General features: G+C 28.7%; 1 protein-coding gene across 4 annotated transcripts in view; it reads left to right on the top strand.

Moving 5' to 3' along the window:
• Positions 1-17310, top strand: part of LOC107438721 (potassium channel subfamily T member 2) — a 497563-nt gene that overhangs the window by 315312 nt on the left and 164941 nt on the right. For all 4 annotated transcript variants that reach the window (XM_071179918.1, XM_071179919.1, XM_043041898.2 and 1 more), the window contains one exon: positions 104-203. In XM_071179918.1, the coding sequence (XP_071036019.1) occupies positions 104-203 (100 nt within the window). The remainder of the gene's footprint in view (positions 1-103; positions 204-17310) is intronic.

The following is a 17310-nucleotide window of genomic DNA, read 5'->3' as shown; positions in this document are numbered from 1 at the left end:
GGAGTACCTTGAATTTTTTGTCTTAAAATCATTCTTCAGCTTGTCAAAGTTAGTATCAGTGACAAAATTTTATATTACTCATGATTACTTTGTTTTTATTTAGGTCTCAGAATTCGTATCTTCAATCTGGTTGTGAAACTAGTAGCCTGCCTCTTATACGTCATCAGAGTCGTTTTAGATCGAGGACCACAATACGCAGTTTGGTAAGAAATTTGCTTTTTCATACATCCCCTACGTACTGTTAAAAATTTGGAAAAAAAAGCTGACTTGAATAAATCCGAGATTTTGCATACTTGCTTTATTATGAAGATTTAAATATAATAAAGACCCGACATTTCTGACTAAACTATCAATGACATTTATCAAAAATCATACATAAGAATTTACAGACTGAAAACATGCTATTTCGGGATAAATTTAAAAAAAAAAAAAAAAAAAAAAAAAAAAAAAAACAGAGTACGTTCTTTGTTTGCTAGCATTATGAAAAACTCGTAAAGTTATGATTTCTATTTGCCGACCAGGTGGCCGAGTGGTTAGCATGCCTGACTGCGGAGCCGATGGTTGCGGGTTCGAATCCCGCTCAGGGCATGGATATTTCTTTCTCTCTGTGTGTTCTATGTCCTTTCTCCTTTTGTGTGTGTGATTGTGTGAATGTGACCCGCCCTATAAACCCCGTCACCCACGTCACACAACCGCAAACCGGCGGGTGGTGTGACGTGGGTGACGCTGCTCCACCGCCGTGGCTTCGCCACAGGTGCCCACTGGGTAACGAGAAGAGAGTAGCAGTCCTGGCATATGACGCCAATGGGATAATATATCCCAAGTGCCCGCCATTAAAAAATAAAAATGAAAAATAAAAATTTTAAAAAAAAATTATTTCTATTTTGTAACCAGTCAAATAAGAAGACCACTAGAGAACTGTAAACTTTTTTTTCTACTTTTCAAATTAATCAATGGCGGATTCAGAAAGTTTAGAGTCTCCTTTTTATAAACTATGACTTTTTACAATCTCATATGTGTGTTTTTTTTTAAACATTTTTGATAAGAAAAATAATCGATTTCGCAACCATGTCTTATGGTTTTTATGCGTTATAAAATTTTGCACATTTATTAAAATGCTTTGCCGAATTTTTGCACAAATAAAATATAATTTTTTTTAAATAATCTTTGAAAAATTAACCAAAACAATTAATTCAAGATTTTCTAAGTAAATAATTTCAAATAATTTCAATATGATAACAAAATGAGAAGTGACATTAAACTTAATTATTAGCAAATTGCATGTATCTAGTGGCTTCTAAAATAACTAAAACAGGTTGATAAAAGAGCTGCAAAGGAAACAAAGAGTTATCTGCTAAAAAAAAAACTTTTAACTACATAAAAAATAAAAACACATAAAAAAATAAAACAGACCACATCCTGAATATCGCATATTTAAATAAAAACTATTATTATGCTTTTGTGATTAGAATCATTATAATTCAGATTTATGATTCCTTAAACAAATTTCACAGTAAAGCTTTTGTTACTGATTCAACTATTCTTGGATATACTATTCTATATTCTATTCTATGTAGAAGAAGCTACTATTTTATATAAGAAGCACGTATGAAGTTTTCAGTTAAGAACATATAATACATAGTATGACATATAACTGAGGTGTTAATAAATTCGTGCTCAATGTTTCGAATCATACTAAGAGCCAATAGTTATAAATATTTCAATTTCTAAATGAGTGTAGTAAAATTAATGCTTTAATAATTATATATAAAAATGTAATGCTACGCAAATATAAAATAATTTATAAAATTTGTATTTGTTGAGTATCTATTTGCGAATTAAAAACATTATTTTTTATCTATATTCCTTCTGCTCAAAGCAGTAGCTTGTAGAAAATTATCCAATCAAACTAAATAATATGGCATAAGATAGATGCTAATTAAAATTTAAATTGAACAGACACACCAGTCTTACGTCACATATATCAGATTTTTAAATTCCTAAAAATTATCATAATTTATAACACTCCAAATGTTGCTTCTTACAAATTTAATCATATGAAGAAAAAAAAATTTCTAAATAAATTACCGCCCAGTCTTTTTCAGTCACTCAGTGGGTGATGATAATTCAAATTACGAACTACATTCCTTAATGGTTGCGTAAATTTTGCTATTTTTGATATTTTTAACGGATTGCTTTGCTGTAACAATCCGTCCTAATAAGTAAAGTTTGTGGAAGAAGAATTTGAGTCCTAAATCCCATTAAAATCGTACCTGAAAATAAATTAATACCCAGGAAATATCTGATAATGATTTGAAGAAACTAACTCAGTTATTAAAACAATAAGAAAAGAAATCAAAATAATTAAAGCAATTAGAAACTACACTTCCAGTGGAAAAACGCGCAATGCAGCAGAAATTCCAAAAGGAAATTGAAACCAAGTGAATAAATAAAGAAAAGCAATGAAAAATGAAAAATATGAAAACCGAAGCTGACGTGGTCAGGGGGTACCTGCCCCGGAAGTCATAAATGCAAACCCTTTCTATCGACACGACAATTGAAAAATTTCGATTTAGTTGATGCTTGGTAGTCAGTTATGTACTTTGGTTTTGGGATTTATTTTCAAGTAAGCTTTTGAGCATTGTATTCTTATGTATTATTTAGGTTTTATACTTTTATAGTTGTTTTTTTTGTAATTTGGATTGTATTTTCTCTACCTGGACTTTGTCAAAACCTTTAGGGTACAAAGAGAACAACTTTGACATTTGTCGCGTCGGTAGAAAAGGTTTTGCCTTTATGACTTCCGGGGCAGTCATAAATCACGACGCCAGCTTCGGTTATCATATTTTTCATTTTTTTTTCATTTTTATTGTTTTTCTTTATTAATTCATTCAGTTATTAAAACTAATAACTAATTTTGGAAGATTAAATACGTTTACATGTATGCAAAAAGTTATAAAAGTGATATGCTAAGAAAAGATGGTTTTGGTTCAAAAAAGGAAACCTCCAGAATAACCACTATCATGACATTAATTTTTTATTTTTTTTATTCCGAAGCTTAATTACATTTTTTCACTTCTTTAATCTTAAGATAAACTAGGGACCCATTCATTGATGAATGTTTTTATGTTTCAAAAAAATCTGCCGAAGCCAAAAGAAAAAAAAAACTTTTTTTTTTTTCATTCTAGCGGTAAAGAAAGGAATTTTCTTTGAAAACTCAATATCTACATTTTTATATCAAAGTAATTACTGTGCACCGTTTAAAGCTTAAATGAGCATATTGATCGTGAAAAATGTTCTATCATACTTTTATTATTCGCCGCAATGTTTGCTTTATGGCTATAAAAACTGTAATTAAAATTTTAAGTATAGGAATAAAATGTTAATGAATTCGAGCCATATTTCAGAGTTAAATTTGTTAACACTTTAAGTATCGTTTTAGATATTTTCTATAACTAAAATTTCTCAATTATTCTTTTAGTTAGAGAATGCTAGTTTTTCATTGGTTAAATTTTAGTACTACAGAATTTCGGATTTTAATAGATTAAATTTAACTATACAATCATTTACACATACATGGTTATTTTTGAAAATAATTTATTAAAATTTTAATTACATTTGAGAGTAAACATTACATTTGAGGCAAAAACAAAATTAAAAACAATGAGAAGAATGTAAGCATGCTGAGTAACCAGTTTGAGTTTGAATATCAACTATCAAAAATTATTATATTAACTGTTTCTATATTTTAATATTAAAGTAACGGAAAACTTTGTCTTATTATATGCAAAACATATTCTATAGAATAATTAATTGAACAAAATTGTGTTCATGTCGCTGCCATAAAAGGATAGCGTCACAATTTTAAAATATTTTGAACTGTAAGTGTGAAAAAGGCATTTTAAATTTTAGCTTTAATCTATAAAGTTTTGGAGAATATCAAAGAATATATAAAAAGAGAAGAAACCAAAGTCTTTACTAATAAGTGTAGTGCGCAAAACAAACGGACCACCCTGATTAACTTTTGATCTAACGATCGGATCTTCGCGTTCGAAACTCAAACTTAATAGCTCGAGTGGATGATTTCAAATTTTCTAATTTCTAAGTGCAGACGATATTTTAAGTTACGAAATTAGACACAAAAACGCACTTTCGCTGAATAAGCATATTTTTATTGACCCCTAAAATAAAGGGGTTAGGATTAATCTGGGAAATATGTTCTCAATAGTTCGGTCAGACGAGCACTCCAAAGTTTGCACCCTTTAATGTCAATTCGTGTTTCGCCATATCTCACGAGACATTTTTAAGCAAATTGAACAAATTTTGCACATAATTATAAAATTCATTTCTTTTCTTCTTCTGCGCACTGTAAATGTTTCTTCCAATTGTTATTTTTTTCTACAGATAAAAGAAACATTTCTACTCTAATAATAAAGCAGACATTTAAGCGTCTAATAACATGATAAATATTTAGCCTTACGTAACTGCACCTCTCTGTGTCAGTAAGCTGAACTTCTAATTGGACAATAATTTTTTTTATTCATTTTCTATTAGAATTTGTAATTGAATGTATGTAAACCAATAAAATCATTCAGTTACTTTTATTGCCTTTCTATGAATTCGTTAAATGATTTCAAAAGATCTCGAGGGCTAAAGAAGACGGAGATAATATTTTTATTAAGCACCTGTGGTAAATTGCGATATATTTCAACTTACGATTAATTACGATTAAATATTTAAAGTCATGAGCTTGATAAGTCATGAAAAAATAACAATAATTAAACTTTTTTAAGGCTCAGACGATTTAAAGGCATTATGAAATTGATTTTAAATCATATTTTAAATTTCCGTAAAATTTTTGGGATAAATAGTTTTAATCTTTTGTCTGTTAATCTGTCTTTCTTTCTTACTTTATTTCTCTCGCCCTCTCTCTCTCTCTTTCCCCTCTCTTTTTTTCACTCTCTCTCTTTCTCTATTCTTCTTTCTCTACTTTTCTTTCTCTCCATCTCTTAATTTTTTTCCTTGCTTTTTTATCATTTGCCAAACGATTCAATTTTTTCCCTTGTTTTAATAAAATATTTTAAAGAAGGGAAATGGTAGTTTAATTTCTTTCTTCATTTAACATAATAAATAATGAAAATGAAGTCGTCAATAAACTCATTTTTAAAATTTCGTTTTCGTTTTTAAGAGTTAATTCCAAAATAATTATTACATTAAGTTAATCTTTCTCAAATTTCAAGATAATTGAGGTCAGAATATTTGATTAAAAAAATGGTATTTTTTAAAAATTGTGTTTTGAAAAATAAAAGACAGAAAGTGATTCAAAATAAAATGTTTTATGGTGTAATAGTCAGAATTTTACGAAATCGCTATTATTTTTATAAATAATGTTAAATATAAAATACTTATTCCACGTATAAAATTTTATTAATGCTGTATAAGAATTTTTTAGGAACTATTAAAAATTATAAACTAACTAGTGGGCTGCGCCCCCTGCTCGCTAACGTTCGCCAACCCCGAAAATTGCTACGCAATCTTATATGTATTGCTTCGCAAACCAAGCTCGCTTCACTCGCTGCTAACTTAGGTACATTGCAAATGCATAAAATTCTAAGAATTCAAAACAATCATTCAAATCCATATAAAAACTTTTTTTTAAAAAAAATTACATATTTTTAGTAAATACTAAGTCATTAAAATAAATTTGAATTCAAGTAAGTGACATTTAATTCGTTAAACCTATTAGAAGTGTGCCATAGTATAATTCGTGATATAAATCAAAAATCGTCAAATAAATTCGTAATATATAAATTCGTGAAAAATAACGCTTTCGACAAAATACTAAAATAGAGATCTATCGACAAAGACTACTCACTTCTGCCTAGCTTAATAGTATGAGATTGCCGCAGCTGATGCTCTCTGGTTATTTCAGTTTCCGTTTTCAAAAGCGCTATATGTTGAGCCACCTCAGCTAGATTTGGCATGTGACATTTTTAGCGACAATCATTGGTCGATTCGCCGTGTAAGAGAAATAGTAACGTAAACAAAACAAAGCAAACGTTGCGCCACAGGCGGAAAAGAAATGCAGCCGAACTTTAGGAGCCACGTAAGAGAATTATATATATATAATATTTTACTAGTTTAATATTTTTTAATCATTTTCTAAAGTAATTCCTTACTTTGAACATCAAGCATAAATATTTTTTTTGAGTCTTCAAATTTTTTCATTTCATTTCAATATTTTTAATTCATATCTAATTTTGTTTTTTAAGTAAGATGTTTAAAATACAAATTATTTTTCGAGCTGACTGTTAATTTTCTCGTATGTCAATAATTTTGAGCGTGGTACATGATAAAACATTTTAAAACAAATCTCCGTCATTAGTTTAGATTTCCTCTCATCCCAGAGTGCCGGGAAGAAAAGAATTAGAAATATACTGAAAAAATAAAGCAAATTTAATTTCGTACTTAAAATCATGATCAATATCAAGAAAACGTAATTATAAAATAAATTTTTTAATATAATACTTGTAAGAAGAGATAAATATTTCAGGATTCAAAATTGATTTAGCAACTTTAAGAAAAATTTATTCAATTAATTTTTTTACTGAATAAATGATATCTTTATATTTTTGCACTAACCAAAGAAATTGATGAAATTAATATAGTCAAGATGAAAGGATATCTAGTTTCTTAAACTATAAGTGCTTACCAGTAACTTGATGACTTTTTAAGATTATTTAGCCTACTTGTGTTTTAAAATAATATTAACTTTTTAATTGGATTCAAGAGGGTTTTTCCAAGTCTATTTTTTACCAGTAAGTAAAAAAACTGTCGTTTGTTACTATGATAAATAATTGGTTTTTTACTCAAAATGGTTAAGAAAGATATTCACAAAAATGATCTTCAATTTCTTCCACACATTTTACAATCTTTCGTCTGTTAGACTGATAACTAGACCATTAAGCTTGGCTTACAAGTACATGAAGAAATGTCATAAAATGTTACACAAGATCTTAATATCTAACAGATTTTTTATACCTTTCACCTTTTTTTTAATTGGTAAAGCAGGTTTTACATAGCATTAAAATATGCTAAGCCTTTTATGTGCGGTCGAATAAAACTGGGACTTTTTTCGAAAGACTAAACTGGGTCTATATACAACAATTTTTTGAATCAAAATTCCGGAAGTGTTGTATATAGTGTTTCCTGGCTGATACACGTTAAATCTGCCGAGTCGCAAAGTCCTCCATGTTACCATACCAAATCAATACCTCTGGGGATACTCATCCAGGAGTTTCCTTTTATTCTGGATTGGTTCAAAATTACAAAGCTACGGAGTTGAACATTAGTAGTTGCAAACCCAAAATTGGGTCGGCTGTTCAACGACGGATATAAGATATAAAATAAGATATGAAATATATAGTGTTTCAACTGTAAATGATTGGCACTTTTAGCCTGTAACATTGCAGAGGAAAAAAATCTAAAAAAAAATTTGTGATTTCTTTCCTAAAACTTCTGATTTCGGTTGTTAAGCTTTATTCCATTTTTATCCAACCATGTCAGATAAAACGAGTTTAATCCTAAAAAGGTTATTTTATCATACAAATAAAAATTTAAGCAATTCAATTTACGGAGTTTCTTAGAGTAACAAAAACCTTATAAACCCAGTTTCGTCCAACTTTATACAAAAATAAAATTTTGATCAACATTTTGCAAATTACCTTAATGATTCTCTCGTTATCCAAATCTCTGAAAAGTATATCTAGCCAGGTCTCTGTATAGTTCTGAAGAAACTTAAAGCAGAAAACGTAAACTCAACTAAAATACCTTTAACAACAAATTATCTTTTTCGTAGCTGCTGTTATTGGGGTAAATAAATTGAGTTGTTAATAGATCTGACATTTCATCAATTTAATAGTTGTGTAGGATACATCTAGCGGCTATGTTATACTTAAAAAAAAATTTCCTGTATCTCCTATTGGTTCAAGTTTAGAGCAGTTTTTATTAATTAATCACCCTTATTGCACATTTCTAGTTTGAGAGATCGGGTGAAAGTTGAACAGAAGGAGAAAAATACTACTTTTGGGTGGAAACTTGGAGTTAAGATTCAATGGTATTTTTCAAAGGGTCTTTCGTCGCATGAATTATGTTTTTTTGTGAATAATATACTATTTTCATGACTACTAGGAGTTTGCAACAGTTACTCATGACTGTTAGACAAAGTTTAGCCCATCTTCAGCCAGTGACCCCTATGCTTATTCTGGAAGTGGTGCAAAACGTCAATGTAGAAAAGCCACTCTTTAAAGAAAATGAAAAAATTTCGTGGTCCAATTTTTTAATATTTAAAATCTTACTCTAATTGTGAATTATTTGGGTTCATGAAAATTGCATACAATTAGAATAAGACGTTAATTTTGACAGTTTTCATTTCGGTGGGAAAATGTTGCCAAATTAACGATTTTTAAGAAAGTTTAATAATTTTTAAAATATTTAAATTGCTTGCCCGTTCTTAAGCCCTAATGATTCTTTACGATAAGATGGCATGTATAGTTTAAAATTATAGATTTGCTTCAAATGTGAGGCTCTTAAACTGCGGCGTTTTTATTCTCCTTGCCGAAAGAATTTCGAAAAACCATATTAAACTTCTTATTGATGCAAACAGCATGCAATTTCTTTTGTCTGTACCACCAGAAAAACGTGATGCTAGCAATTTTCTTTCCTTAAAATCAAGATGTTTTTTCTCAGATGAGGGGTAGAATAACTTATGAACCCCACATGTGATCTAATTATAAATAATATATTTCATTTCTGTATTTAAGAAAATTGATTGAGAAAAAAGCGTTCCTTGATAAGAGTTAAGGTTATAATTAGTGCGCTTTCTTTAATAGAGCAGCTAAGTAAAAAAAATTTAAGTATTCGTGTCTAGTTTGAGAACTATGGTTGCATTCAATAGTAATTAGTGTGTTCGTAGAACGATTACAAACATTATTTAGTCCCGCAGTGGACTGATCGTTAAAACACGGTTCCCAGCAGAACTGTCAAGTCGAAGTCAAGCATCACTGGCTGCGGTCAGTGTGCGGGTGGGTGACCACTTGGATCAGTCTGCGTAGGGACCGAAGGTGTGCGGTATTGGTCCTCGTTAAACTGTGCTACCGTAAAGTGCTCGACTTCGCGCAGGTCGTCGGGCTACTGAAGCGGAGGTGCCATCCCCTCCGCAGAGGATCAAAATTGTGATTTCATGTCTTCGGATCATCCTCCGGGATTTTTCCCAGACCGTCGCCAATAGCCCATTGTGCAGCTCTAGTGCGACGTAAATTAACAACAACAACAACAAACATTATTTCGCACTGAAGCTGAAAATGGAAAAAAAAATTTCGTTCATCTTTTTTAATTTTGAACTATGATTTAATCCTCAGATTGAAAATTAATTGTAAAAGGGATATATTTCTCCGTATCAATGTGCATCAAAAACGTATGAGTGTAAGCATGAATAAAAAAAAATATTAATACTTTTAAAAAAGATAAACATTGTTTTCCCTCATTCAGTATACTCAAAAACATTCATTATTAAATAATGGAAAAATTTTCAACATAAAGTATTTTATTTCACTTTACATCTGCTTTAATTTCAGTTAACATATGGCTTCAACTATAAGTAATAAATTATTTGTCTTAGAAATACAGCACCTGATCTCGTGTTTAATACATCTTCAAAGACTCTTAGTGTCTGACCTTTGTCCCTTTACTCAAGAGTTCAGGAATAACTCTCAGCAGTAAGTACATTCAGAATAACAAGGATTGAAGGCAGTAGAATATTTAACGAACATAGGGCCTGATATATTTCGAAACTTCTCAAGTAAATTTCAATGCATTGTGAATAATTGTGGAATTCCAGTTTGAGTTGAATAGCATACATATTCAGTATTTTTTTTTTTTTTTTGCATTTTAGAAATACTCATTCTTCATGCTAAGTTGAAATTTGCGTGGTTTGACACATTTTTTGCTTAAGTATTGAAGGAAACAGCTAGGTGATTCGTATTTTTTAACATATTTTCATATATTTTTCACAATAATCTTTATAAGTATTCTACAATTCTTTTATCTTTATGGCTAAAAAGGAGTAGGCTAAATATTAAAACTCTTTTAATAACTCATCCGACTTCATTCTCCATTTTTTCACTTTATTTCATCGTCAAGTTTACTCGGATTTTATAATGCATCTCTTTTGTTAAATATTTCAAATATTCATCTTCTTATTTCGTTATTTTCAAATTTTATGATTGCTTCAATGAACAATTTTTTTAAGTTTTTTTTCTATTTTTATTTTATTTATTCATGAAGTTTGGATCTATCTAAGAAATTAAAGTTGCTTTACTATTTCGAATAATTGTAAAATCACACTATGATATTTTTACCTCTTGATAACTGTATTTGAAAAAGTTCCAAAATTTTTTGTTTATGAACATTTGCATAAAATAAAAAAAATGAATTCATTTGAATAGCAGGCATTTGATAGCACAAAAAATACATGAAATAGAGTGTTTTAAAATGCCCCTCCTTCGAAATCAACCCCTTTCTATCCAAAATCAAAAATACTCAAAATACAAATTTTGGTACTCATTTTATTTTACTGGTAAAATGCCAAAATAGGCAGAATTTATTCCATTTGGAACGTTATGATAAGAATTACTTATAAGAGAACATTTAGATTTCTTTCTCTCTATATATATATGCATAAAATTTAATGTTGATCTGCCTGAAAGTTATTTTTAGCAGAGGTTCCCAAACATTCCCAAGTTCCAGATCCCCTAAAAAATTTAAAATTGTCCCACGAAACCCTAATTATATAATATTTATTTTGTACACATAATGTTTTATGTGCCATGTGAGTACGACTATGAAACAGGAAATATAGAAATAGAGTGCGAATAGAAACGTAAACCCACACTTAAAACGCACTCAAGAACTTTCAATTGTAATTAATAAAATGTTATTTTGATGCTATTTTTGGAATTACATATTTCCCAGCTTTTAAAAAATTTTAAATTTCTGAATTTAAGTTATTTCTTAATCCAATTATTTTTAAATTATTTTTAAATTAAATTTTAAATTATTTTTAATTATTTTTAAATTAATTTAATTATTTTTCATCACATTTGAATAAAAAACAATTATAAATACTTTTATTCTTTCCTTAACAATCAATGTAACAACTAACTTTTTAATTCAACATAAATGTATCAGTGCTGCAAATATTCGAATATCAAAACCTATTAGTTTTATTTTCCTTAAGCCTCTTTTTACCCTAACCACAAAAATGTTTCGGTTACAGGGTTATATTAAATTCTTACGAACTTTTTGGTGATTAAGTTGTAGCTAGATTATATAAAATTAACACTAATAACGCAGTGTTAGCTTTGTAGTTGTTATATTATCTGTCGCGATAACTCGCCAACTTTGCATCTCTTCCAATGCTCCTCAGTGTTTGTTAGCGACTATTCATTTACTGGTAAATTTAACATTTTTGGAGTTAGGAATGGAGGTTTTTTGAATGTCAAATGGCAAAAGTGAATAGTTACAAAAATTGTCACAAAAAATTAATCTGTTTTAAAATAAATTACCTTCGTCTATAGAGAAGAACTGAAATTTTAGTTTGATAATATGGCCGTATTTGTTCCTCTTAAAATGTTTTCTAAACAAAACAAGTTTGATTAAGGTATCGCTGCAATAATTCCTTTTTAAGTACAAACGTGATGAAACGTAATTTTCACTACTACAATCATGCTTTCTCCGTAGTTTTTATTTATAATAAAAAAACATTATAAGCAATAACAATAAAAGAAAAATATAAATCTAAGGAAATTATTATGAAATTGTCAATTGCTTTATTGCCATAGTTGAGCTTGCTGCTCATTGCATAACTTTCCAAATCTTAATATTAATTTCAATATAGATACTCGTATTTATTTTTTAAAACCACATTTCGCGAGAGATTAACTCTTAACAGTAACTGGGAAAAAGCCATGCAAATAACAAGCAAAATGAAAATCCTCTTAGAAAAACATAATTTAGACTTGAGATTCTTATTCTTTAAGTATCCATAAAGAAAAATAATCAATTTATCATTTAATTTCTGTAATTTATATTTTTAACTGTCAATGCATTTATGGCTTAATTAGGTAAGTTTAAAATTTTATAAGTTTCTTTCTTTCCTGATACGTTATTAGAGGTAAGTATACGCATGCTAAACTATAGATTATTACCCTAAATTCCTTAAACTAATGAGCAGTTTCAATAGGTGTGGCTGCTAGGCATCTGTTATTGGGCTAATTTTAAACACAATTTCGTGAACATGTATAAGTAGAAAATAGTTTAGAGATAAAGATAGTTTAAATAAAAGATTGTGGCTGATGCTTTTTTTTAAATAATTTGCTATTCGTTTTAAATAAATATAATAGCTCTCCCAACATCCCATATTTCACATGAACTTGATAAAAAATTTATTTGGAATTCTAAATTATTCCGGTGAGAATTTATGAATTATTTATTTTTAGTTTATTACAATTAATAGCACTAAAAAGTCTTTATTATTTAAAATAACATTATCTCATAATAATAATTTACTAACTTGATTAAATCTTAATTCATTGTTTATTATCTGAAGCAAATACAGGGTGCTTAAAACTACAGCTACCTTGTTTATGCTATAATAGGGTCTTTTTGGATGCTGATGAAAATTGGTAAGTTACATGAGCCACGGGGGAAAATTGTATGCAATAAAAAAAATTTGCTCGAATTTATACCATCAGGTGAGGAAAGTGACGTAAAGAGAAATAATATGAAATTGAACCGTAAAATTTTATTAAATCATATCTTGCGATTTCATAATGCGTTATGTTTGGTATTCAATATTATCTGAAAGGCTCTTCTTTTTTTCCTCGCAGCACACCTCTAAGTATACAATCCTTTTGACACTTTTGTACATTTTTTTCACTTATTCGTAGTGGCACATTGTAGGATGATTTAACCGTGTTTTCAAACCATTTGAAATTGCAATAACGATTTGCTCATACGTAAGAAACACAGCCATCTCTCAAAATGTTAATTATTTTTTATTGAAAATATTTTTTTCTGTTGTGCATACAAACTATACACCACGTTATTTCATTGAAATCTACGTGTACATTGTTTTCATTTTTTTTGCACTGGCACATTGTAGAATGATTTAGCTATGTTTTTAAACCACTTGAAATAGTAATAACGATTTGATCATATGTAAGAAACCCAGCTATCTCTCAAAATCGTAATTATTTTTTATTGCAAATATTTTTTCGCTGTCCATACAAATTATATACCAAGTTGTTTCATTGAAATCTACACGTGCATTTTTTTATAGTTATATGCGTGCATTTTTTTAGTATTTGTTTCAAAATCATACATACTGAAAATAACAGTCTACATGTTTCAGGCACTGAAATAAAAGGCACCCATTTTCAAGACGTGCCAGGTGCGAATGAGGAGAAACAAAGGTGGTTTGAAATATAAAACGTAAAATAATCTACAAAAGATGCAAAAATATAGTTGAGAAGCAAAACTAGAAAAATGCAGAAGCCGAGAGGAAAAAAGATGAAAACCAAAACAAATAAAACCGCTGTGACCGAGAGGGGCAAATCAGAGTAAAATGCATTTCCACACGTTATGGCTAAGTGGATAATTATTTCTACTTCAGTCTCCTCAGCTCACCTTGATGTCCTGGAATCTTGTTTCATTCATATAACATTAGTTCCTTACCCCCGCTTCATAAAACGTGGAGATGTATTTTCCCCTCTCGGACAAGGTGGGGTTTTTTTGTTCCATTTTCTTTTATGTTTATTTTTATTCTCTCTCAGCAACTGCGATTTTTCTAGATTTGTTTCTCACCTTTATTTTTCAATTTTTCGTTGGCAACTTCGTTTTGATTCAAATCATTCTTGTTTCTTCTCATTCACATTTGGTGAGTTAGTCAAATGGGTGCCCATTTTTGAGCACTTAAAACATGTCCACGGTTATTTTCGATTTTTATATTTCTTGAAGCGAATGAAATTTATAATTAAGTAATAACTACCCTGTAACTTAAAGAACTTCCAGTTGATGACGAACGATAAATGTTTCCCTTTAATCTTATTAATGCGATCCTTGTATATTTCGATTAATTTTGTTAGTAAATTTGTGATGATATTGAGATGAAAAAATTGTTTTAAAAAACTTACCTCTTAAAAGTTTATAAAAGTGCAAGGGACTATTTTTCTTACAATATTCTGGAGGGGGGGGGAACTTATTCTGAAGCGTAAGAGACTACCGTATCCTTTTCCACACGGGCTTTTTCTCCGACTTTTCAGCCTTCTCAACTTTCAGCAGGGATTAAATTATTTTTTTATAAACAGGAAAATGTCATCAGCTTGTCTTTCTTTCTGAGAAAAATAGATTTCACACATGAAAGGTACTGTTTATCTCCAGAATATCCCTGGGATGTATCCTTTCATAAGGTTCTATTCAAGTCAGGTTTCTTGAGGAGAAAAAGGAAGAAAATTGTATTTGCTAGCCTTTAAAAGAAAAACCTTGTTTTCTAAAAAAGAAATTACTTCTAGCACGCGTTTAGGGTTCTCTTAAGTAATGTGCCTCAATATTTACTGTCAGTTATTCTGTTTTGCCACACAGGAAAAAGGTTATTGTATCACATTTAATATTTAATGTACACTGTCTATTGTTGTTTTATTCCAACTTGTTTATTATCTTAAGGAAATATTGTGAAAAATTTCTATCTTAAATATTTGTCTAATGATTTTGATTACTTTTAAATTTCATAATTATTTTAAATTTTAGTTAAAATTTGTTGTCAATATATTTTTGTGACTTATTTTTTATGAAGTTTGTTTTAATTTTTGTAAATAGTACATATTTTTACGGGGTACAATTTTATGTACTTGTCAATTAAACTCAATAATTTGTCAACTCTAAAGAAAAATAATTTTAAATTCTTAAAACTTTAAGCTACTACTGTTGTGAAATGAAATAGGAAATTATTATTTAAAAATACACACATTGATTTGAACAAACTGAATTATTTTATGTTAAAATATTTTAGTTAATAAAGGAAACTTGTTCAAAATATGTAATAATAAAAAACATCAAGTTACATTATAAATTTAAAGAAATAGTATTTAAAAACTGCTTACGTATTAAGATTAAATTTTATTTAAAACATTATACATATCTCTTTTAGAATGTCAGGAACAAAATTTTTCCCGTATACATCTATGCATTAATACACTTCCTCATGTCTGATTACCCAACAAACTTTCATTCAAAAGCTTTTTCAGCACATTTTTCGTAAAATTTCTTTCTTCCACAATTTTATTTTCAATAAATGAGAAAAACCATTAATGGTCTCTTTTTTTCAGTTTATTTGCTTTGTTAAATTGGATATTCTTTGAATATATTGCCTATAACTGCCGTAAAATAGAGATCATGTAAAAGTACCAAAACTATATGATCCATTCACGAAACCCATAACGTAATTATGGGGAAAATGTTTAACTTTTAAGACTGTGCTTTGATTCATTTCTGAAGGTTTTAATTTTAAAAAAAGCTGGAAAGATTTCTTCCAGTACTCGTATCGAAATTTCAATCTTTAGTTTCACACTCCAATTTACTTTATTAGAGAGAAACTAAGTATAGATAGTCATCTAATGTGACTGATAAAGAAAATAACCATTTTTGGCTCCGAACTAAATTTTAACTATGTATAACTATTCCATTCTAGTCCCTATTCTATCTAGTATGAATTTTAACAGTATGATTATTTTTACAGTATGATTAATAGTATGGTTATTTGTTTTTGATTATTTTTACATGCTCTTTTATCAAGTTATTTTCAAATAGCGAAGTAGAAAATTTTCACAAAAATTTCAAAATTGCGCATCGCATAAATAGTTTTTGAACTATATGTAAATATTATTCTCTTTTTTGTTCATTAAAAATATACCTGGAACATGAGTGAAACGTTCTGTGATGCATATGTCTTTATTTACGATATGTAACGTAAAATACCTATTAAAAATTCAGAAAGCGAGACAGAGTTATCTAAGAGTGTTATTTAGATCCTTACAGAAACCTTGAAAACCTTATTATTTATTTAGAAAACAAACTCTTTCGGATTACGTAATGCTATTGATTGAAATTATGTAAGACTAATGTAAGGAAGAAAATATTATACTTTAACTAAGGTTAATTCTCTCGAGAACTAAAATATTTAATTCATAGCAGTAACGGTACACAAATATATTAAAAAATAAATGAAACTCAGAAGCTAATGCTCTATTCTGTTACTGCTCGTTAAAATCCTTAATTTATTTTTTCGCTACTTTCTTTTGTTCCAGCTACTTTAATAGGCTTTTTCAGTTATTACTATCAATTTCCAACTGTTATTTATAAAAAGCTTATAATCTTAAAAATAAATAAAGTTTTTAATTTTTAATAAGCTATTTACTAATAAGATTTAAAGGGTCACATTAACCAAAAATTGACTAAGTATTGAAAAAAATACATTGTTTATAATTAAACTTCAAATAATTCCGGACACACACAAAAAAAACGTCTCTGTATTTTTAATAAATTGATGAGTAATTTTAGGCAAAAGAAACTCTGTTTTACCCCACAAATACGCATTTCGTGGTCGGATGCATTTTCGCTGTTTTCATGTTACGTTTTTTTTTCGATTAAAGACAGAGATTAGAGTTAAACATTTTCTTAATCAGCATGAGATATTTAATGAATGTGTACATTGAATAAGCATTAAAAATTGATTAAAATTTTTACATAACATTATACTCGTATATGTGTTTAAGACGGTTTTTGAATTTTTTCCCTCCATTTCTCATGTAACTAACCGTATAAAATCTTTTAACTCACATGCAAACAAATTAGTGCACAAATTTCTGACAGTCGCACTGCAAACAAAGCAAAAATACACGAAAAATATGCGAAATAGAAATCCCTTAAGGTTTTTAAAATTAGGAAATTTTTAATTTTTTTTTCAATATTTAAAAAAGAACTTAGAATATTAAAAATTAATTAGTGATTGTCAATCAAATGAGCATGTAAAGCATTTAAAGAATTTTTTGTTTGACTCTTGTTAAAAAAAATTCTCCTAGAGTACTGTGAAGCTTTAAATATAAATTCCAACATAGAATATGGTCAGCAGTTATATTTAAAAATAACTCAACTTTCTTTTATCACTTACACAGGAAAAAAATATGCTACTGAGCT

Source organism: Parasteatoda tepidariorum, chromosome 1 (assembly GCF_043381705.1).
Source record: "Parasteatoda tepidariorum isolate YZ-2023 chromosome 1, CAS_Ptep_4.0, whole genome shotgun sequence".
Classification (NCBI taxonomy): Eukaryota; Metazoa; Arthropoda; class Arachnida; order Araneae; family Theridiidae; genus Parasteatoda; species Parasteatoda tepidariorum.
Note: the sequence above shows the minus strand (reverse complement) of the source record. Positions and strands in the feature narration are given on the sequence as shown.